General features: G+C 39.9%; 1 protein-coding gene across 1 annotated transcript in view; it reads right to left on the bottom strand.

Moving 5' to 3' along the window:
- Positions 1–1,128: 1,128 nt before the first annotated feature.
- The window catches only part of dpydb (dihydropyrimidine dehydrogenase b), a 37,035-nt gene continuing 13,688 nt past the window's right edge, over positions 1,129–24,475 (bottom strand). The window contains exons 6-25 of the mRNA XM_049599247.1: positions 21,388–21,584; positions 20,766–20,847; positions 19,520–19,607; positions 17,223–17,330; positions 16,793–16,962; positions 16,496–16,706; positions 16,175–16,359; positions 13,884–14,099; positions 11,127–11,291; positions 10,850–10,918; positions 10,623–10,706; positions 9,315–9,435; positions 9,043–9,162; positions 7,469–7,611; positions 5,771–5,825; positions 4,703–4,824; positions 3,945–4,091; positions 3,736–3,798; positions 3,281–3,358; positions 1,129–3,161 (exon numbers count right to left, since the gene is read on the bottom strand). Of these exons, the coding sequence (XP_049455204.1) occupies positions 2,997–3,161; positions 3,281–3,358; positions 3,736–3,798; positions 3,945–4,091; positions 4,703–4,824; positions 5,771–5,825; positions 7,469–7,611; positions 9,043–9,162; positions 9,315–9,435; positions 10,623–10,706; positions 10,850–10,918; positions 11,127–11,291; positions 13,884–14,099; positions 16,175–16,359; positions 16,496–16,706; positions 16,793–16,962; positions 17,223–17,330; positions 19,520–19,607; positions 20,766–20,847; positions 21,388–21,584 (2,589 nt within the window). The 3' untranslated portion in view covers positions 1,129–2,996. The remainder of the gene's footprint in view (positions 3,162–3,280; positions 3,359–3,735; positions 3,799–3,944; positions 4,092–4,702; positions 4,825–5,770; positions 5,826–7,468; positions 7,612–9,042; positions 9,163–9,314; positions 9,436–10,622; positions 10,707–10,849; positions 10,919–11,126; positions 11,292–13,883; positions 14,100–16,174; positions 16,360–16,495; positions 16,707–16,792; positions 16,963–17,222; positions 17,331–19,519; positions 19,608–20,765; positions 20,848–21,387; positions 21,585–24,475) is intronic.

Here is a 24,475-nt window from a genome sequence, read left to right as displayed (position 1 = left end):
CACGTTAGTGAATGGGACAAGCCAAAGTAAAAACTCAAAGTACACGCTGCATAGATTTTTCCTAAAGATGGTTTCTATCATTTTAGTTCGTTCTTACTACTCTGTTTTTTGTTTAAATATTTGTTTTCTGATGAGTTTGGTTTTAAATAGTATTATTTAATGCTATAAAATGGGGATTTGACCCCATGATCAACAGCTGTGTGTGCCAGTGTGCTTACACTCAATGGCGCTGCTCACAGTTGGTCGGACGGGTGTTTGGGCGGTAACTCCTCCACCACTGGCTTCGAATAATGGCAGCAGCCATGTCCCAGGTATTTTGGCTTTATTGACACATAGCTGGGGTAAGTGGGGACATGTTGTAAATCTTTATAAACACTCTATGGGCAGGGTGCACCTGACTGCAATCTGGTCACACTGCTGTATTCATGAACCTGCTGCATCCCCTTGTGCGCACTGAGCATCAACTAACCGTCAACTCATGGAGGTGAAGAGATAAAACAAACATTCTGAGCAGAGAAAATAGTGGCTGCTTCTGATTCTGAGGACAAACTGAATGGACATCTGAAACACAAGACATCACTTATAACACTTTGAACAAAACACCACACAGCTAGTGGTAAATGGTTTGTACTTTTCTATGTTCAAGATTCTTTTTGTTTTTAGTTTTGCAGTTTTGACCAAGGTTATAAGTCAGGGCAGCAGTCACCATATACGTTGAGGGGAACACGTCCCCCCCACTGTTCAGATATGCCCAAAATGTCCCCCCAATATATAACTGAAACTGAAAAACAAATTTCTATTCTACAGCAGCCTTGTAGCCCAGATTCTGCTGTTTAATTTGATGTGTAACATCACTATATTCTTCGTGATCAGTGCATTGTTTCACACTGAGTTTGCAAAGTCGTTCTCAAAGTCCCCCAGTTGGGAGACTTTCGGGTTTCGCACAATAAAGGTGCTACACAAGAGCAAGTCCACTTTCCATTTTCCATTTAGTTGTGGCCCATCCTTTAGTCCTTCAAACATGAATTTCATTCCAGTTTGACTCGTGATGTCTGAGAAACATTAGTACTTGTATGCCCCGTCTTACATGTATCTGATCATGTCAGTTTCACTCCAGTGTACAGATGGTTTGTTTCATCAAAGAAACTTTATTTAAATCATAGACTATATCAACGATGCATTTCCTTTTACATTAATATATCTAATATACAATATGCACAATTAATTTGAAGTTGTCCATTATCACATTAAACATAAGGGGTCTCATTCATGAAATGTTTGTAAATCTGTGAGTAGATTTGCACATGAAAACCCTTGGTAATAAAAACCTACACCGGGTTCATGAAGGCTGTGGAAAACTCGGATTTGATCAAAAGCATGTATGTATGTTGATGAAACTGACAGCGTGCTCCTGCTAGTCAGCAATTAATGTACATCCCTGCCCATTTATAGCCAGTGACCACCATATATGGAGGTGATAATTACCAGAATAGGTGCATCCTGTCGACCTGCGAACATGGTGCAAACAAAGAGAGAGAGAGAAAGAAAAACTTTTCCAACAATGAGGTTGATGTTTAGGTGAAGCTGAGTTGAGAAAAACATTTTATTTTCTTCTGTTAGTAGAGGTGTGACAGGGACAGGTAAATTAATAGACCGCAGGTGGTGCTCAAGCATCTGCCCTTTAACCCCCTGTCTAGATAAGTGCCCTTTCTGCAAGATGTTTCTTCTTTTTCTTTGAATAATTTTATATTTTAGTTTTTAAATTTGGCCTATGGCATCAATTCTCAAATTAAAAGTGTGTTGTATGCCCGACAGTGACATTTGAGTCAAGCCCCTGTCCTCTTCAGCTTCCCTCGTGGCAGCCACATGCAAATCAAGCACCCTGCAGAGCAGCATCACGTCTCCCTCATCTGCCATCATGGACAGCCAAGTAACGATAGTGTTTCCCCTTAGCATCAGCATTCTTTGTCTCTGTTGTGAAATTTAACCACTATTGAAACATCTTAATACAGGCAGTCTAATGTAGGCAATAACCTGCCGTTAAGTTTACAAGTAGTCTGATTCCTGTTCACCAACTGCCCGGTGTGAGTAGAGACAGACACTGAATTGCTTTCCCACTTTCACTTGTCTTTTTTAAACCAAAATTCCATTTAAAATAAAGTTTATGTCTCCCCACTTAGCCTGCTTGTTGTGACTGAACACAGGCCTACTTTGCAGTGTAGAGGATAGATTGGTCGGTTTGTTATTTTATTTATTCAGAGAACAGTGTTTTCCAGTTTTGTATTAAGTCCATTCAAATAACTCATTCACATTTTTAAGAAGCCTAATCTGAAGCTTGAATCTGCTAAATGCCAACTAATTTAGCTAAATGTGTTATATTTCTAATCTTTTGTCATGTTTAACTCATGTGTTTCAAAGGCATCTCCATATTATGAACATAATAGAGCACAATACGAAAATATGTGTACAATGGGTACAGGTGGGTGTAGGCAGGTGTAGATTTTGTTAGTACCTAAAAAAATGATTGGAGCTACTAACATATTGATGAATGCCAAAATACACGCAAATTTCCTTCAACGTATAGTTTACACACAAATTCGTTCTGCTCACGTTTCATGAATGAGACCCAAGGTGTTTACAGAGGGATAACATAAAGCAGATCACACATTTACTAACATAATTTTGATAAGAATTATAGTTAAAATATTGAAAAAAATTATGTTTGTTGTGAACCTTGAACTTAAAAAGGAAGGTTGCCCCTTTTTCCAATTGTAATACCGTAATGGTGCCAGTATTTCTCCAAATCTAGACTAAATTTCTCACAAGTCCCACCCATTCTTCTCTATAAAGCCAATAAACATGTTAGATTTCATTTTTTTGTCACTTTTGAATTCTTTACACCATCCAAATGACTTGCATCAATGGCGAACAAATTCTTAAACCACAATTAATTAGTCTTAAAACCAAAGGTGGAAAGTTCTGGATTGTCTTTCCCTTTAGCACACAGGACTAACAGGCACACCCCTCTTAGGTTTATAAGGTGTTTTCATGGTAACCATTTTGATGCAGTCTATAATTGGACAGACGCTGAAGCACAGAGTGCAGCCCGTGCAGCTGTCAGTCACCACGGGAAGGTGGGTCTCTGGGTCAAATGTTATAGCCTGCAAAGACAGTAAGCATGTCATGTTACAGGACTGAGGCTGATAAGTCTGAAAAAGAAGTGTTAAAAACAAAGAGTCAACTATTTGTATGTAACAGACAGACAGACTGACAGACATACCTGGTAACCAGAGTCATTGCAGGTCATGTAACATTTTCCACAGTTGATACACATCTCTTCATCTATCAGAGCCTGGACCTGAGAATGCAGGGGAAGGTCATGATTATGATACATTTATATTTAATTTATTTCAAACTCAAAGTAATGATCTGTGACCTTTCATACAAACATCAGTTTTACAACTCTTTGTGGATATTCCATGACAGTAACACAGAGTCAGCAGGGACTAATAACTTGGACATTAGTGATCAGCAGGTCCACGTGAAAACTGTGCCAGGGACAGTATAATAAAGATGGACAACATGACAGCTCCCCAGAAGTAAAGCCAGCCAAAACATCTTGATCGCCCCCCGGTGGTTGGCTACAGTATAGGTCATTAACCTCACGCCCTCCATTTTAGGATGGGACAAGAAAAAAAGGATTACCTGAAATCGCTGAATGAAATGAAAAAGTACCTGCTCCATGTTGTTAAGGTCCTGGTATGTTCCGATGTGGCGCAGGGCTCTTGCTATCACATCCTAAAAACGCACCCATGACCACACACACACACACACACACACACACACACACACACACAGAGTATGTTTACAAACTTAGTTGACAGAACATTGCATCAAAAGAATATGTGTGTGTGTGTGTGTGTGTGTGTGTGTGTGTGTCATACCTTGACAGCAGGAACAGGTTTTTTGGGTGTGTTGATCCGGCTGGTGGTGGCCTCCATCACATCAGTTTGTGTGTTTCTGAGCTTTTTCTTGTACTCTGCAATGGCTTCTGTCCTCTCCTGGAGATATGGACCAAAGCTAGGGAGGCTCTACACACACACACACACACACACACACACACACACACACACACACACACACACACACACACACACACATATCAGCACAAGTTAGGGGCAAAGGCAAACAATGACAGGGGCACTGTCTCATGTGTGTAATGATTGTTGATTCACTCCACAGACTCAGCCCTAACAGAAACAAGGCAGACGGCAGGTGAAGTGAAGAGCTACCTTTTTAACATTATCTGCGATTAAATTATATAGATGAACACTGTGGTGTCCTCGCCCCAGTATCTGTATCCAAGAAGATGTTTCAAATATGGTTTCCTTACAGTTGAAGTAATTGGTGGTTCTGTACTGTAATTATGCACCTAATCCTCTAGGTGGTGCTGCGTGGTTTATCAGTGTATAAGTAGTGTTTTATAATGTTCCCTTTTCTGTAATGTATATTTAACTTCACTTGTATAAATGCAAAACTGTAAATTAGACAGATGGAGAAGCAGTCAAATGCAGGTATTTGGTGACCAAACAGCCTGACAGGATGTCTTTGATTTACTTCTTCTACATTAGTATGTGGAGCTAATAACAGTAGTAGTCACTATAATGCTAATAGTAGAAATATTGGTAGTAAGCAGTAGTACCTTTCCCACCAGTTGTTCCAGTCTGGGAACAGGTTTTCCCTTCTGATGTCTCTCTGTTGGAGGAGACTGACCATCCCAGTCCTTCAGCTCCAGGCTCTTCAGGTACAATAAGGCCTTCAGACCTGAACGCAGATAACCACAATAATGGTATTATCCTATCATTATAGCTTTGGTGAATTTGGTGGTCAAAGGTGAAGGTCACTGGGAACTTAGAAAACATGTTTTTGGCCAAGCTCAATAATTCATATACCAATTATGAAAAAAATTCAGAAAAAAATCTAACAGGGTAAAATGCTGAAGTGACGACATATTATATCCAAAAAGTCAAAAGTCAGCTTCACAGTGACATCTTAATGTTCTGCAAAAACCCTTTTCTAGCCATTACTCAACATCGTATCTGAGGAACATAAGAAGTTACACTTAGTCAGATACTGAATTGGTGACACTAATCTTGGGTATCCACCTTGAAACTGTATTGATTGTATAGATCTTCTGTGCTGTTGGGGGGAAGATATGTGTGTGACACATCCATGTTCACAGACGTGGATGTAAACTGTGACTGAAACTTGACAGGTTTGCCAAGGCACACAACCATGTGGCATTCTTGTTTACTTAAAGGTTCCGCAGGCCCATGTGATATTCAGAGCATTAACATAGCACCAAACAACTATTTGCTATATGAAGACATAGTGGAGTAATGCGTCCTAAGCAGGTGGTGTGTTGTAATTTGATCTTCTTTGTTCCTTGTATGCGCTTGCATGTTATTGCATATGTTCCTGTGTGTGTATCCCGCTGGCTGGCTAATCACCACACTCTGCCCTGCCGTTCAAATGGCAGTTACTGCTGATATTAGGATGGCGTCATCAGGGAAGTGTAGCGCCAAGGACAGCTGAGAGCATACAAACACATCTCAGAGCCAAATGCATGTATTTTATTGTTTCTAAAAAAACAGTTATAGACATCTAGAGATGTTTGTCATTATTGATCATTTGTTCTTTTAGGTCCAAATATGCTAGATTTACTTCATGTCTTTTCAAGGGAAAATGTATCAGAAACACAGCAACATACCCACACAGTAATCCTCAATCACTGTGAAATCCTGGTTCTGTACTGCACTGCACACCTGTGGGAATCAGACACAGGACAGATAGACATAAACAAAAATATAATCCAAACCAAACAGAGTTAAATTTTATTTTGCTTCAAATTATGCTATTTTGTGAAGACAAATTTGACAATTCATACATTACTGACTGCAGCTTGTCATTGCCTCTATCTGTCAAATTGCTTTTGACATTTTTTGAAACCCACTTACTGTATGGTTTATACTGTGCACACATATTTTTGTTAACCACAATAGCTTACTTTTAAATGAGGGGAACTTTGTTTTGCAGTGCTTCTTAAAAAACATATCATTGTTCACACCATCCTCTGCGAAAAATATCCACTACAGAGCTTGATATGATTACTTACTGGATAATTTATAAGTTCTCTGGATCAATCATTGCCATTCCAAAAGGCACAGACAATAGAGTTACATTTAATTTCATTACAAATAAATTGTAAATCAATTAGTCCTGCCCCGTTACCTTGAATTCATGAAGACAACTTTGTTTTTCTTGCAATCATCTATGGAAAATGGTGAACATATTGATTTATTGATTGACTGGGGACCACATTTAACAACAGTAAAACTGTATCAAATCATCTTTTTTACAAACTCTCACTCAACTTGTTCAGTATAATCCAAATCTCATTTATCCAGTATTAATGCTCAGTACCTCCCAAATACATGCATTATCACTAAAGTATTAGCATTTAAGTCTGACTTTGAAGAGCCAAATGACATAGGTGCAGATGCTTCCAGCTGCCTCTCTGTCTGCTTCCCTAAATGTGTGCTAAATTTGTGCTCTTCTTTCTATTTTGCAAGGCTTGGTGGTGCTTTCTGTGGTTGGCTTGGACAGTGGTGGCTTGTGACAGTGAGCCATCAGGATGAGGAAATCAACTCAGCAGGCTGTAAACGCTCCACTTCTAGCTAGCTAGCTGCTAGCTAGCCAGGTCAAGATTTTCAAATGTTAACATCAGTAAACATCAAGATGGAGAAGAATGGGCAGCAGCTGAACTAGCATCCTGCTAGCCATCAAACAGGCATTAATCAGGAACTGTGATATCCTTTGATTCACAGAAACTTGGTGGTGCAATGCTTTCTTGTTCAGGAAGAGCGACCCTGCAGATCATCTTGTTGAGGTCAGGATGTGTGGACAGTTAAATCATCCACAACCAGACATGATGGATTTCTAGGACCATACAGAATCGTGGATGACTATAAGGCATCAGCCAACGATGTAAGAAGAAAAAAAAAAAAAGGAATTAAAGGAGCTGATGCAATCCCAGTTTACTGGAGTTGTACTTTGTATTGTCTCCATGTGACAAATGATGATGATGATGATGAGATATGTTTTACCTTCAGTTCAGTTTTAAATAGTGAGGCTTTAGCGAAAATGCATATGTTTGGGAAGTACTGAGTGGATAAATGAGACTTGGATTATACTTCACGAATTGCGTGAGTTTGTAAGCAGATGTTTTGATATAGTTTTGCTGTAGTTAAACGTGGTCCCCAGTCAATCAGTAAATCAATATGTTGGCAGTTCTCCATGGAGGCATGCGTGAAAAACAAACTCGAACAGCGAGTGACTGATAATACATTTTAATAAAGAATGTGTGAGGAAACTGGTTCTTCAGTCACTGTCACACTAACATTATCACCTGTAACACTGAGGCCCCGGCGTGAAGAAACTGTAGTCCACTCTCTGCTGAGTCGATGCCTCCGGTGGCCAGAATTGGGAAACCAGGAAGTGCTCTGGCGATAGCTGATACAGCTTTGAGAGCAATAGGTCTGATGGCATTACCTGCACACATTGTTAATATTATTAAAAGCTTGCTCAAATCTTTCACCAAAAGGTCTATCTACTTCTTCTTTTCAGGCAGTCTGTGGTTTCTGCTATTTTAAATACTCTGAAAATGAGGACACTGAGATTTGATACTTGCTTGTAACAGAGTGCTATTTTTGGTTATAGTAGTATTAAATGGTAAAGTAGAGATGCACCCTTTATGGTGTATTTAAACTCCAGCCATGGTATGGGCTATTCTACAGTAGCTCAGAACGGACAAGCCAAATATTGGCCCTAAAGAGGACTTTTTGTTTTTTTTATGTTACCTGAGGGTTACCGTAGGTTCTCCGTTATGCTTGGAGAGGGAAGGGTGAGTGAAGGTGAGCAGAGAGAAGGTTGGAATCTGCAACCTCACTGCTAGATAACACTAAATCCTACACACTGCTCCTTAAAAGAGGGAGTCCACCAAGGTTTATTAGAAGTGCAGTACCTTTTCTCTAGAAGTACTCATGTTTGTTAGCCTGGGAACCAGACGAAATCTGCAAGCTCATGTTTTATCTGCTCCAGCAGATGCGTCTGGTCCCCCTACTCCACAATGCCAAAGAAAAAAGTACCATCACTGCAGTCACCATTCCCAAGGTATTTTGTTTGGTATGACAGAGTTTAAGTCTTCCAATGACAAAACACTGGAAGACATTGTCTCCAGTCTCAGTTCTTCTTCTTGCTGGCTAGACGTTTTACCCAGTAGCTTCCTTAAAACTGTGCTGAGCAGCTGGGTAAAACAACTCACTCTCTCCAATCTGGAACTTTTCCAAATGCTTTGAAAACTGCAGTCATTGAGCCTCTCCTAAAGAAGAACAGTCTTGATGCCACTGTTCTGAACAACCTATTTCAAACTAACAATTTTCAAGTATAGTTATTGGAAAAGTTGTCTATTAGCAACTTGGCAACTTTTATGAAGCTGAACAACTGCTTTGATAACTTTCAGTCAGGTTTTTCGGCTCCATTACAGCATTGAGACTGCACTCAGTGACATTTGCCTGAACACTGACTCAGGCAAAGTCTCTGTTTTAGTGCTATTGAATTTAAGTGCTAGTCTTAAGGGCATCTCTGGAACTGTCCTTCAATGGTTTAAGTCATATCTTTATGACAGGAAGTACTTTGTCTTGATTAGTAACTATTAAGTCAGAGCAGATGACTGTGACATGTGGGGTCCCACAAGGGTCCATTTTGGGACTCCTCTTGTTTAATCTTTGTATGCTTCTGTTAGACCAAATCATACAAAATACAACCAAGATGGCTGAAGCTTATGTGAAATTTCTGTTGAAGGATTATTTTCAAACTCAGATAAAACAGCAACGGAGAGGTTCCAGACTATTCGCATTTGTGAATTGGTCTGGTGATGCCAGGCTATGTGTATCACATGTATGTCTATGTGTGCATTCTTACCAGACACCCCTCCATACGTGGTGCGTTTGCCCTTTCCAACACTTGGCCAGGGGACGCCATCAGCGTTCAGTCCCATCAAACCTGAGACTGTGTTGGTGGCAGTTACTCCATCTGCTCCACCTATAAAAAACAATATTCATTACACACATACCTGGCTGAATGTTAATGATTTGCAGTGTAATGTAATGTAAAATGAGGTACTGAAATACAGTAGCAGAAATGATGTGGAGGAAGAAAAAATAAGCAAGTATGGTGTGGTGAAACATCTTTACCTTCCTGAGCTGCCTTGGCGATGTCGACAATATTGGTCACATTTGGTGTCAGTTTGGCAAAGAATGGGATGGAAATGGCTGCGCGCACCCAGCGACAGATGTTACGCACCAACACCGGGTCCTAATGGCAAAGACATAAACATGTGAATACACAAACAATTCAGCTTATCACTGTGTTCATTTTTGAAAGATTACACCAGGTGCTACCATCTATAATGTGGCAGAACAAGATATTAAAGATTGTGTACATCCGACCGGCACATATAGGTACTTTGTAAAATATTAAGGCCATGCCCCTTTTTGGAGGATAGAAAATCAAAGATCCTATTGGTGTCAGTGCAGTTTGACATGCTTGGATTATTATTTTGACATATCTGTATGTATTTATTTTCTGTTAAAAACCCTTTGTTTTATAGATATGTTTAGAAAATTGTTTTGCAACCTTGCCTGAACATGAGTGTTCACAATACCTAATAAAGTAAGATTGATTGCCGTCATGTCCCTTTAGGCAATAACTCAACGCAGTGGCCAGATACTGCTTATCCAGACATCTATATTCAAGTGAATCACCAGGTATCATTAGGCTTAGTGTTGTCTGTTAATAACCTACCTGTTAACACACAACTGTTTGATCTACAGACTGAGATTTAGTTGGAGATGACATTCTAAAACTGCTACACAATGTTACTGCAGCAGTTTCCCTATCAAGCTAACGTCCATCAGTAGTAACTGTCACCAGCATCATTTCGCCATTTACCACACTGACAGTGAATATTCATGTATGTTATGGGCCTCAAAACTGAGTGTGAAAGCCTTCTTCAACCCGTTGCACAACAGCTTTTTTTACATTTCATCCTTCCTCTCCTGATGTGACAGTGGAATTCTTTTCCCCACGCCGTTGGTGATGACATGATGCCCGCCTGATTCATAGCTTGAAGCCAAAGTCGTTTTATCTTATGTCTTTTTTAGAACATGGCAGGGGAACAAATTGGAGATCAATGAAATAGTGAAATGTCGAAAAGCTGTTCGGCACAAATTTAAACCAGTTTCTTCAAAGCAGAAATTTGGAGACATGTTTCTATTTCCTCTGTGTACGCTGTTGCCGCCTACGCTCGACACTGGATTATTTTACCCCAAAAGAGAGCAATGTGGTAAGAGCCTGCCTACCCTACTGATGGTCTGATAAATGCAGTATGATGATGTATACTGTGTGCTTACAGCAAGGAAAATATACGTGCATATACTATGTAGTTTAGAATTGTGTGTGTGTGTGTGTGTGTGTGTGTGTGTGTGTGTGTGTGTGTGTACCTGTCCACAGGCCAGTCCCATGCCTCTCTCTCCCATCCCATGGGGACAAGACAAGTTCAGCTCCAATGCATCTGCTCCTGATGCCTAAACACACATTAATGTCTCTGTTTCACACTCTCACAAACCACAGAGCTGTAACATTTGTATATAACAATCAGACAATAGTGATCCTGTCTTTATTCTGTAAATGGTGCAGATTCTGTTCCTGGTGTGTGATTTTTTTTCACCTCTGCCATCTTGGCTAGTTCTGTCCAGTCTTCCTTGTTGTAAGCACACATAATGCTGGAGATCACCACCTGACAGAGAGACAGGGAGAGGTTCATTTTCAAATGTCCCAAAGATGTCAAACCATTTATTGGTCCATTCTTGGAGTCACATCTTGTTTTGCAGCCTAATTGGCAATATTCTGCATGTTGTCAATTATGCTTTTCATGTCCTTAGTAAAACAGAGTCAAAGCAGAACTATGTCCGTGAAGAGACAATGTGACGTGATGAGAAACTTACATTATTAGGGTAGTCCTTCTTTAGCTCGGCCACCGACTGACACCAGTAGGCTGCTGTCTTCTCACTGATGAGCTCAATATTGAGGAAGGAGCTTTGACCTGGTCCATACAGATGACTTGAGGTAGTGCCACGCACAATACGAGGAGACACGTTGGTCACCAGATCCTGCAGACACAGATTTATAGACGCCCATCATAACCCTTGTTTCCACCAAGCAGTGCAGGTCAGTTTAGTTCAGTTTGGTGCACATTTTTGCCATTTCCACTGTGAGAAGTTGTGGATGGTATGAATAGAACCATGCCTTACTGTCCCCATTTTTCATCACCCTTCTGATAGGGTACGTAGCACACCGATGCAATACAAAAAGGTGGAGCTAGAAACACTGCAGTCTGTTGATTGGTCAGTAGAGGATGGTCCCTCTTGCTCAGGACTGAGTTGTGGCTAGTTTGAGGCCTGTGTAACCACTGTTCATATCGGGGCAAGTCTTACATACATTAGTAAACTTGAACTATGAATGAAAGGATGTTTTGCTGCCTCTAGCAAGAGCTCTAATCTGAGAAAAAATGTATTGGGCCAACTGGGGGCAGCTACTGGCACTTTACTTGTAAATATTTTCAATGCATAAGTTGACAACACGAATCAATCATCCCTCCATTAATTTTCATAACCGCTTATCCTCCTGCAGTCGCAGTCATTGGGCAAGAGGCAGGGTAACAGTTGCCAGACTATTGCAGGGCTGACACATAGAGACAGACAAATATTCACACCTACAGGCAATTTAGAGCCACCAATTAACCTGTGTCTGTGGGAGGAGCTGGAAGCCGGAGTACCTGGAGAAAACCCTCGCTGACATGGGCAGAACATGCAAACTCCGCACAGAAGGGCTCCCTCCTGGGATTGAACCAGTGCTAACCACTACACCACTGTACCGCCCCATGAATCAATCAACTCACCTTGAATGTCAGTGTGGCAACTCTTTAATTTAATTCTCTCGCTTTAAGCGTTTAAAAAAATGTAAATGGATTTCAATGTGTGAACTGCACATATTCTAATCCTAACTTGTGGAGGAGTGTTGTTCTGATGCGCTCTAGCAGCACTACACCCCTGCTCTTGCCTAAAAAGGTCACGATGCAAAACCCTGCTTTTTCTTAAATATCCCACCGAAAGAGACTCTCACTTCACCATGTCCTTTTTTTGTACCGAAAATGTTGGTGTTCCAACTGTGTGCTGTGGACGAGGTGCAGACTTCCCTCTACATAACTGGTGAAGAGGAAATACAGCAAGAGCTGGACGGAGCAGTGAGTGACAACAACCACACCTACATTTAAGAGTGCTGTCTGCGTTGGAAATGCTAAATGGATCTATGGTCTAGGTATATGTTCATAAGAGCTACTTTTGGTTCTAAAGGTACAATACCAAAAGTGTTTGGTGGAAACACAGCTATAGAGGCAATGGTGGCTGTTAAAGGCTAATTATTTTGAGTAAAATTTGAGTCAAAATTTAGTTTCCTGTCATGTACACAATTTTTCATGTTTTCATTAGAGTTAATAAAAATGGCATTCCCTAAAATGTGAGCTAAAATATATTTATCTTAGCTCAGGGGTAAAAAAAAAAAAAAAAGATACATTACTGCATTTTAGTTCTGGTCCAGTTCACACCGACTTTTCACAAACAAATAAAGAAGAGGAAACTGGAAGTAATGCAGACTGACAGGTAACTTGTTGATTGGACTGTTTTGGTGATTGTCATCCTGCATCATCAGGAGGACCAATGTGGAGAAATAATTCTGGTGACTGACAGAAGTTAATGCAGCACTTTAATGCTTCTGATGTCTATATATATATATATATATATATATATATGTATATATTTATATATATATATATATATATATATATATATATATATATATATATATATATATGTATACATATATGTCTTTTGGTGTTACAAAGAGCTCACGAAGAAAGAGCTCACGAAGAAATAAGCAATGATGAGCATTATTAGTATTATTATTCTTACAATCAACCAATTACTGTGTCTTTTTTTCAGTTAAGTAGACAAAAAATTGCTGGTTCCAGCTTCTCAAATATGGATACTTGCTGATTGTACGATTGTATCATGATGGTAAACTAAGAACAAGGAGACTTTGGGCAGTTTGTTGGGCAAAACGAGCAATCTGAATATGCAAACTTGGGCTTTACCACACTGTGATGGATATTTTTTGTATTTTTTTCTGACAATTTAAAGACTAAACAATTAATCAAGAAAATTACTGGCAGACTAAAGACCAATGAAAAGGGCTGCTGATTGTAATCCTGCAGTATTCGGCTAATTAAGATGTTACCATCTCTGTTAAATTTTAAGCACTGCCTTGTAGTCATACCTGTGAGATATACTGTAAATACACCCGCAACAAACCAAACAAATAAATAGCCACGCTAAAATGGGTTTTAATGGCTATGAACATGGGTACAAGAAGTTTGTTCCTTTTGTTAAGTTACTAATATAAAAATTTCTACGAGTTAACTTTATTTTTGTGTCTGCTTGAACATATTATTAAAACTAAAAGAGCTAATAGGTTTTGCCATCTGGGTTGCTTCCAAAAAGAAAAAAAAAAGAAAAAATTACTTCTTTTTGTACACTAGTGTGCAACTCTATGTGCTGGCTTGGTACATCACTTTGTTTGTGTGTGTGTGTGTGTGTGTGTGTGTGTGTGTGTGTGTGTGTGTGTGTGTGTGTGTGTGGGTACTGTACCTTATCCAGTCCAAATGTCTTGGTCAGAGCAAAGCCCCATCCTTGTTCAAAAGCTCTTCTGATCATTGCTGTGCTGGTGGTGGGAGGAGCAGATGCCAGGCCGAACGGGTTGGGAAACTTTATTCCACACATCTCAACGCTGATGTCCACCTGATCTATAGCACTGTAGAACAACGGCAGCTTCGGGACTGGGTCCACTGTCTGTCCATACAGGGACTGCAGGAGGAAGGGAGGTGGGACAAATATTTGACTTAGATCATTAACCTTACATTTTATGGAGTCAGGCCTGAGGTGAATACATCATGATGTACTCTGTGTCTCATGACTGTGGTGGTACTCAGCAGCCCAGTCACCAGAGGAAAAAAGTTGGCACTGTACATTTCTACAAAACATAAATACGTTATATTTACATGTTTCATAGATATCATATCAATGTTTATAAAGTAACCTAGTCTATGAGCAGACTTCTTCACAGGGAGGTGGAAGGGATGGTAGATGGCGAGACACCTCGGCAAGACACCTGCCAAGCTGCAGACTTAAAGTTTTAAGTTATCTGCTACATCATAACATGTACATGTATTGTATCTGGGGTTTGCAGAGATGAACAATACCAACATATTATTAGCAAGAATAAATTGGCCCATTCATTTAAAAAAAGCCATTTAATTTACAGTATACAACTGTGATGCTCCCAGTCATGGCAGATCATGACTGGGAGCATGACTGCGACAAGTGGTGAATCACTTTGTGCAATAGAGCCAGCAAAACATTTAAATTCATCCCACGTACAGGAACTGAGTTGCCCGTTTCAGACTCTTTTGATAAGGGCAAAACTCCAGTGTTCACAGCACCTGGGCCCAGTGCTCTCAGGCTATAAAACCCTGACTCTTTGGCTGAGACACTCTCTTCCCTCAATGCATTCTTTGTTTCACACTTCCAACATCCCACACTACACACAGCACTCATGCAGACACACGCCTTCACCACTGATTCTACCTTAGCTTGGTTTGGGGTTTCCTGGGTTTAGAATTATTCCTTCTATGTAAATGAATCATTCATTATTTTACCTTTAGACTGCGTCTCCCTCTTTTTGTCATGGTTTTAGAGCCAGGTCATGAGAAATTGAGGGCTTGTCCGTCCTTTTGGCTGGTTCTTGTGCAAAATGGTATGTAACTTCAGTATTTGATTGGCTTGTGTGTGGTACATTTTGACACAGGTCCAACTTTGTGAATGAAATTGCCGTTATAGTGGACGTCATTTGGTTTTCAAAGTGTCTCCCTGGGGATTCCCGAGAGTGCGGTCCAGTTGCTGAGGTGAGAACTGGGTGCAAAAGATGTTGGACTGCTGGAGCAGGCAGCTGGTTCTACTCAGATCATTGTTTTCTTTAACAGTTGGTAATGTATATGGGTGTTTAAGAACGTGTAATGTGTTCAGAGTTATTGTTGTGGGGTAAGATGTTTGCTTACTGTGTTGGGCATCAATACTATAAAGTCCTACAAAATATTATGGTATTTGGCCGAGGTTAGTCTGTAACAGTCAAGCAATGTAGTTAGGGAACAGTTTCATACTACTGAAACATTTTGGCCAAATAGCTGTGCTATTGTTTCAAGCGTATGGATCTTCTTGTGAGCCGCAATGATTCATTTTGCTACTTCTCGAGCAAAAGACTCTTAAATACTGTCCACCTCAGAAACAAATCTGCTAGTAATTTTTAATAGCTTAAAATTTAAATACCATAAGAGGGTATGTTTAAACGTTGCACTTTAGGCCACACTACACCTTATTGCAGGCCCAGTTTAATATGCAACTCAGTTTAATACAAAATATGTAGTAGGGCATCCCTGCGCCATCTCTCTTTCAGCTAAGGGGTCTTTGACCTGAAAAATGTTGAAGACCCCTGCTTTACATTCGACATCACATGAATGAGTTGTATTGACAGAAGATCAAATGTGTCAATCGAATACCATATTGAATCATTTGGTATCACGTCTTACATTATATCAAATAATAACAATAGACAGGCCTTTGCCATCGTAGCTCCGACTGCACACAAACATACCACAGAACATCATACAGTAATAACAAATGTCAGGAATGTATACAGGGAGCCCGATGGGTTCATTTTGGATGCTGATGTCACATAATCAAATTTAATTTGCTTTTATATTATTCCATATAAACTCTATATACATATATGTGTCTTGGCTCTTTGTCACTGATGGCAGCTGAATTAGATGTGGTCGGAGACCTGGATTTTTAAGATGTGCTGAATGTTTGAAGCACATTTTTACCTGCATGTATCTGTGAATGTGCCATGAAGCCTGTTTGCCGTCGTTCACTGATTCCACTGTGGTGTTTGCCAAACCAGCAATATCTCCTCCTGCAAACACCCAGGGCTCACTGGTCTGCATGGTGTCCGTGTTCACCTCTGGAGTACCCCAGCGGGTCATCTTCACAGGAGCCATGGCTTCACTCACTACACACAAATATGGTACAGGTTATGTATGAAAATACGTCATCTCTCTATTTATGGTCTGCATTATCCTACAGCATCAATCAGTAACAACTCTTACAGATGTGAAGAGCTCAAAGACTTGATTTCTGTTATGTACCCTGCGGCTCGTTGAGCATGGAACCGAAGGCACTGATGATGTAATCAGCCTTCAGCCTGACGACTTGGTCCTCATCCTCCAGCCAATCACCTTCCTCTGTCTGCTCGGTGCGACAGAACTGTAACCCTGCGACCCGACCATTCTTCATGATGACCTCACGAGGAGACAGGAAGGGCAGAAATTCACACTGCTCCTCTTTAGCCAACTCCATCTGACAGAAAAAAAGACCCACATATATTCAGTATTGCCTGTGCATCCATCTGCCTATACATCCAGCCATATGTCCCTCATCTGTACCTCCTCAGGAACAGCCCTGATGTTAGTGAATCCCTTCCTAAAGCAGACGTAGACTCTCTTGGCTCCACAGCGGAGGGCCGAGGTGGCGCAGTCAAACGCTGTGTCACCGGCCCCCAGAATGATCACTACACCTCTTAATTCTGGCAGAGAGGAGCGACACTGACACATGCCTAGACACAGTGGGACAGAGAGACATAGTAATATGAAGTTGTCTCTGATTCGTGAATATACCTTTCACAAACATTTTATATTTGAATTAACCTACAACCTGCTAGAGTTTCTCATTATTACTTATTGTTACCTACCTACCTACATTTGTTAGTTAAGGTGATGTCACCAGTGAAACTGTTGTGTGTGTTGTGTATTTACTCTAAATGGTTATATGTGCATGTTGTATGTGCATGCTTGTGTGTTTGTGTGTGTTCAGTACCTTTCTTGCTAGCTGAGGCCACCATGGGCAGAAAGTCTTTGGAAGTGAAGAAACCTTGATCCATAGTCAAACCCTGAAAGATTGGAGCTCTGTTGGCCTGAGGGAGACCTGGAGTGACACACAAATAGAAAAGAGTGTATTTTAAAGGTGCTGTATGCAACATTCAGAGCATTAATTTAAGAGCAAACAGCTGTTTTCTATGTAAAGATATGTGGAATAATGATGTCCTGAGCAGAGAATTAAGTCACGCTCCCTCTATGTGTGTGATGTAATTTGAGCTTCTCTGTTTTTTGTTGTGGTAGCCATGCTGGCTCTGTGTACATGTTAATGCACGTGAGTCCCGTGTGTGTATCTTACTGACAAGCTAATCAGCTTCATATGCTCTGCACTCATACAATGGTTACTGCCATCTTTCCACCATGGTTTGGGATGGCAGCAGCTCAGCAGCTCAACACCAACCCTCAGATTCCCCCAGGTTAACACTATTAGCTTCCCCAGCACTGTTGCCCTTGTTAGCACTGTTAGCTTGGTTAGCACCATTAGTGTGGTTAGCACTGCTAGGTACTGCCATTTTGGCTCAGCCACCTCAATGTTTGCTTGAGAAGTCAGAGGTGAGAGGCATATAGCCATCCTAGCCCAGACAGTGAATGTTGTATATACCACCATTAAAGTTGTTTAAACAGGTGAAGTTTTCAGTGGAGCAGTCCAAAACTGTGTCCCTTAAGACTTTGAAAATTTTTACAAACTTAAACAATTTTTACAAACAGTATACACATGTACTGTATAAAACCAGATTTAGATAACGGCTGAATCAGAGGTGGGGCCAAGTCAGCGTTTTGCAAGTCACAAGTAAGTTTCGAGTCCTAAAGTGCACTTTTCACCAAATGTAATGCCAATTTAAATACAAAATAATAATATATCAAAGGGGTGATCCTGAATGCTTTTCAAAATTTTGCCTACTTATTTGTTGAAACAAGTTTGTTAGCAGTTGTTGTGCCTCTGTTTTTAATCCATTTTGCATACTGCAATTAGTTTTTCTGTTGATCACTGCCTTGTTTTTTCACATGAACAAAACTTGATTGGATGCTATCAGATTGGTTCAAACAAATTGGATCTAGGGACTTAAGTGTTGACTTGCTGGGAATGAATAGCATTAATGTTAGCTGATTCAGGAAATGAAGGGAATGAAAATATTAGTGGCACACTTTTTAAATAACATACTTTATAATCCTTGCTTTGGTGAGGGCATCTAGTATTATCAAGTCAAAAGGCTCAAGTCCAAGTGAAGTCACAAGTTATTGGTGGGAAGGTCAAGGTAGAGGTGCAAATCTTTTTTGATTTCGTCAAGTCAAGTTTAAAGTCAATTAGTCACTTGAGTCCAAGTCACATGTCCGAGTCCAGGTGCAAATCTTTTTTGATTTCGTCAAGTCAAGTTTAAAGTAAATTAGTCACTTGAGTCCAAGTCACATGACTCGAGTCCATATCACTGGGCTGAAAGCACACACATGATCTTTTCATGCAGAGACATGCAGAGAGAGAGCTGTCTACAGGTCTACATTCTCCTTTTCTCCTCCACTAAGCTAAGTTTCTTTGTGTGCGTAAGAGCAGGGGCTGAGCGCCGCCCACAGCAAAATATAACACACCATAACCGACAGCAAAAAATGCAATATGAGAGTGTTTATCTATGTCTTTTACTGAAATTATGAGCACTTGTTTCCTTTCAGCTAAGTCTGAAAGTCTTGTGCGTTTACAGCACATGATATTTCACCACAGGCAGAAGAGAGACAGACAGTGGTGTTGAACCGCCAACAACCACACTCACCACTGCAGTGTGCAACAAAAGCTCCGAGAGCACATAAGAGATTTATATTAATGTAGCCTAGATTTGTTATTGTAGACCTATTTACTTATTTTGTAAAAATTAAATAAATAAATAAATAAACATTGAGGAACAGCTTGGATGCAGCAACTTTTTTGTAATGCGCTGCAGAGCTTTTCAATTGTCAAGCATATACATTGGAATGATTGATTTATTTTAGATAGATTGATTTTAATAATGTACTTGAAGTGTGCAAAGTGCAGTTGTATTATCTAAGAAAAGAAGTATCGGATCAGGACTCAGTATCAGCAGATAGAATTAAATGACTTGGATTAGGATCGGGAGCAAAAAAACTTGATGGGGACATCCCTGCTACATATGGATTAAAAGGTTTAAAACTTCAATGGTGGTTTATAATGCACCTCCATGAGGCAAAATGCGAAGATGATTTCTGAAATGTTTTAAAAGGGGCACTCACCAATCCCAATGAAGACAGCCTTAAAGCCTTCTTCTTTCAGGGATGTCAAAGTCATTCCGTTAATACCTAGACCCTTCTCACACACCACCTGGTATGTACACACACACAAAGTGAAAAGATTGAAAAGATCAGAAAAGCTCTGAACACACTATCACTGAGCATGGTTACATGCACACAATAATCAGATAACCGGGAATAATCAGGTAATGGTAATAATCCGATTTGACTGGTTTACGTGCACTTCAATAATCTGATAATCAGAAAAACCTGGTTTACATGATTCAGTCCTTCAGTTGGATTTCTCCCCAAGTACATGACATAAAACTCAAACTTCCTGTTACAGTAGGTACTCATATCCTTGAAAAACCTCGAAGTATGCAAGTCATATATTTGCAAAATAAAGCACTCATCATGCTGACAGCTTATATTCTTACAGTACTGTTTGTTGTTATCATTAACAAATACATGTGAGAGCATTCTAATGTGTAGTTTATCAGTGTGGAGCCAATTTTATATACTTTGGGTAGTTTTCGAGTAAAAGTACTGCAAAGTGCAATATACAAGTGTATTGTATATAAACTTGTCATACAAAGTGCATAACATATAAGTAAGATAAAATAAAAGTGACAATTTAAACACTGAGAATATAAAAATATATTATTTTATGTAAAATCTTTATCTGAAAGGAAACAAAAGCTGTCACATTAATGTAGTGGAGTAGAACGTACAATATTTCCCTCTAAAATGTAGTGGAGTGGGAGTATAAAATAGCAAAACCCGAAAGAAACCAGATTAAAGGGTATACATGCACCGAATGATCTGACTATTGGGGAAAAAGCTAGATGTGTTTATCTGATTTCTCATAATCACATAATGGCTTTTATCTGATAAAGCCTATCGGATTATGCCGTTTACATGACCACTTTAATAGTCAGGTAACTCCAGAAATCAGATAATGATCGGTTTATTAGTGTGCATGTAAACACGCTCATTGTCCTAATGTTCAGCAATTTTCAATATCATGAATCAATTCAAATTATTTTATCTTTGTCCATTTTCTGTCTAGTATGGGATTAACAATACATTTTAATGGTTTGGTATCACATTTCAGTGCACATGCTGAGGCCATTAAGATGATTGAAAACCAAAGCAACCAAAGATACATAATAATGAACAATTATTGAAATACTGTATGTACTCCATCATTTTACAGTACGGACAATAATTGCACTTAAAAACTACATACCTTGACTCCTAAATCCTTCATCAGGTCTATTTCAAACTGGACAACCTCATAGGGAAGCCGGAACTGAGGGATTTCTGATGTGCTGTCGGGAGGCAAATACAGCTGTTAAATTTATTCTCCTTTCACCTTGTTTGACAGTGTGTCATATTTCTCCTCCTTCCATCTTGATTTTCTAGTATGCAAATTAGTTTAAAGGGTTTAAGAAGTCATTGTCAACACTGCCAGTGCCTGTCAGTGCACACAAGTCCTTATCTTGTTTGTACAAGATGATAAATATCACCTTACGAGACCTTAAATTGATTGATCTGAGGTTGTTAAAGACACATCTGAATTTATAGTAAATTATCTTGTGTGACAAATAATAACTGGTTCCCACAAGATAAATAACTTGTGCGTAAAAGATTACAAAAAAAATAAATAAAATAAATCACATTTTAGGACTGTAGGGGTTCTGAATTTTTCTCATGAACAGCATTGGCTATATGAAGTATTTCTGTTACTGCTTGAAACTCCATAAATTTAAGTTAAATAATTTAATTGATACAATAACATACTTTATAATTTCATCTTATATTAAACTTAACAATCTCTGATATTACACAGTATGATGACGATGTGTTACCTCAGCCCTCCAATGTACTTCTGTTTCTCAAATATGGTAATATTATCATATCCAAGACGGGCCAGGAAGGAGGCACAGCTGATTGATGCTGGGCCACAACCAATCAGAGCTATAGAGGCGTGGTAAGACTCTGGCATCTCATTGGCTGGTGGGAGTTCAGGATTCCTGATCTGAGGGATGCCCATCTTACTAAACACCTAGGAAGAAAACACCACATAGACATGTTTGAAAAAGTAAACTTGTCAAGCCCTTTCATAGGCTGCATCCATATCACAACACTTACGTATATACTGTAGCTCTCAACCAAACATGGCTGACTTTAAAGTGAGCCTTTGTACCTTTTGCTGAACCGTAGCTAATGTGGCCGCATTGGTAATAACATGATGATGCACCATTTTAAAATGTATCACCTGTACAAGTACAAAAGAGTCTAGTTCACTGCACAATTTCGACAGCAACTGATGACTGAGAAACATCTTTCCAAATCCAATTCACTGATGAAGAGAGTTAGGCGTGGTAAAAAAAAAAAAAAGGTACTTGAGGTACTTGAGGTAACTGTAATTTCTGAGGTCAAGAATGAAATTTCATGCTCAAGAATCATAATACAGACACAATGACTCAGTGATGTCAGTTACACAGTAATATCAATCTAAAGCCTGCTAACATTATCTAACATTAGCCACCATAAGCTAATGGTTATACCAGAACCAAGCAGCAACCTCCAGGGCTCCAGGCCAACACAGCAGTGCCAAGAACTGCAGTTCTTTGAGCGACCATTTGAGGCTGGCTCCAAAAGCCAGTCAGTCCCGATAGACCTCCATGTTAATACGTACAACTTTACAGCAGACAGAAACATGTTTACAGCCTGGTACAAAAATGCTTTTGGTCTGTATAGACAATTTCAACATTGTTGACAACTGTATATTTATATTACTCACCCATTTTATTAAGGTGTAACGTTACGCATAATTAAGTACTGGCAGCTTTGTATGACAGGTTGTCTGCCGATAAGAGTCCTCGGCTTCTCAGGCAAAGCCACACCTCACTCCTTCACAGCTCCAACCTTTTGCCCAAATATGGTAACTTCTAACTGCAAAAAAACAAGATGGCAACGGCCCTAGTGCCAAACTAGAGGTTTCAAAATTGGAGTCCAGAAAGCAATGGGTGACATCAAAATAGCTATGGGTACATGCAGCAAAGGGCTGCAGGCTGGAATAGAGCCTTTGGCTGCTGTGTCAAGGACATCGCCTTTGTATATATGGGACATCTGCTCTTCGCACTAGGCCACTGGGTGCCCCGCTTCTCTTTAAAGTTACAGTGTTGCTTTAACATTTACATTAAATTTCCCATGAAATTGGCAGCAGACAGCCATTTGATTCCGCATATTTACGTACCCCCTGCGAAACCATTAAGCTAAGGAGGGACTTGTCGAAAATATCCCTCTGTTGTTGAGGTGAGGATTTATTGCAGCCACCATCACCTGCATCGGCAGGTTTTACTGACGAATTGGTCAGGGATTAATCAGAGCCAGAAGACAACGACGATAAAGTCGTTTTTGGAGTGAGGCCATGCATGTGTAGGTGAAAGAAAGACACAGGTTCATCCCTGTGATGGAGCTGATGCCTCCAAAAGGTAGGTAAAGCATTCCATTTGACACAAAATTAGTATGTGTAACACAGGATGAGTTCCCAACATTTTTTTTATTGTTTTCCAGGAAATGACAAACACTTAAAGGAGCAGTGTGTCAGATTTAGGGGATTGAGTGGCATCTAGCTGTGAGGATTACAGATTGCAATTAGAGGTACTCCTGTGTCCATTTTCTTTTTTACCAGAAACCAAATTATCTGCAGAGGTCTCTTCCTTTACTAAACAAACACACCCGGTGACTTAAACCGGTAAAAATACTCAATAAACCAAGTTCACATTCCACATCAGTGTTTCTCCAATGCAGTTTGACATATTGGAGACGGGCAGCCAGCCCAGCACCTACTATTGTGTGCCCTCCTTTTTTTTCTCTGATAATTAAATATAAAATTATCTGCCAAGGTCTCCTCCTCTCTGTATCACATATACCCAGAGATTTAAACTGAAATAAAAAACACTGAATAAAGGCATTTTTCTGTTAAAAAAAACCATCAGTGTTTTTCCTATGCTCTCAACGAGGAGGGGCTGTGAGTTATGGTGGCCAACGTGAAAACGCAAATGAAACAACAAACAAACATCAGATAAGCGAGGATGGGACAAAACACGAGTGAATATCGGCATTGCTTATTCCAGGTGGAAAAACTCCTGAAGGAGAAGGATTTCACAAGGGATGCAGAGGTTGCCTGCTTTGTGCTAGACAGGTAATTCAATCTGATATTTTAAAATCATTTTGGCTTCATGTTTGCAACTACTTTTCCCTCTCGTCTAAGTTCAAGTGACGGCTACGTTTACGTGCTAACGTTATCCTAACCTTGGCTAACGTTATCCCATAGCTACAGCTAAATGGTTAGCCTAGCCTACAGCTTAATCTGTTGATTCCTCTCGCGCTGCTGCGAAGGCTGACCCTCTCCTCCTCCTCTTCCCTCTGGGTAGCTGAGAGACTACCTCCTCGCCTGGCCGTTCCTGCACCGCCTCTACCCCCTCGCCCCCTTCCTCTCCCTGGTCTTCCTCCTCTCCCTCTTCCTCCTCTCCCTGTGTCCTGTGGAAGAACACTCTGGAAACGGATATATTATAATCGTACCAACCTGTATTTGCTGCACTGTGCCGTGACTATCACATAAAACATGTTATTTTAGCATTACTGTGCTAATGTTTGCTCGTGTTACCAAAACAGTTAGAAATAAAACACTCCTAACATATATCTCACAGATAACCTATATCTCACTGGTAAGCTATAACATATCGTAACATGGTTTAGATTCCTAAATAAATATTCACCTCGTCATTAGATACTCCTGAAAAACTCAAAAAACTCTGCTGATGTCACTGTTACTCTCCATTTTTACACACTGAGGCTTTAAGTCAAGTTGAAGATGTAAATAATCACCTGTGAAGAATGTTCTGAGTTTTAAAGACATTATGTGACATTTGCATTAATAATCGA

This window comes from Epinephelus fuscoguttatus, linkage group LG15, assembly GCF_011397635.1.
Source record: "Epinephelus fuscoguttatus linkage group LG15, E.fuscoguttatus.final_Chr_v1".
Taxonomy (NCBI): Eukaryota; Metazoa; Chordata; class Actinopteri; order Perciformes; family Serranidae; genus Epinephelus; species Epinephelus fuscoguttatus.
Note: the sequence above shows the minus strand (reverse complement) of the source record. Positions and strands in the feature narration are given on the sequence as shown.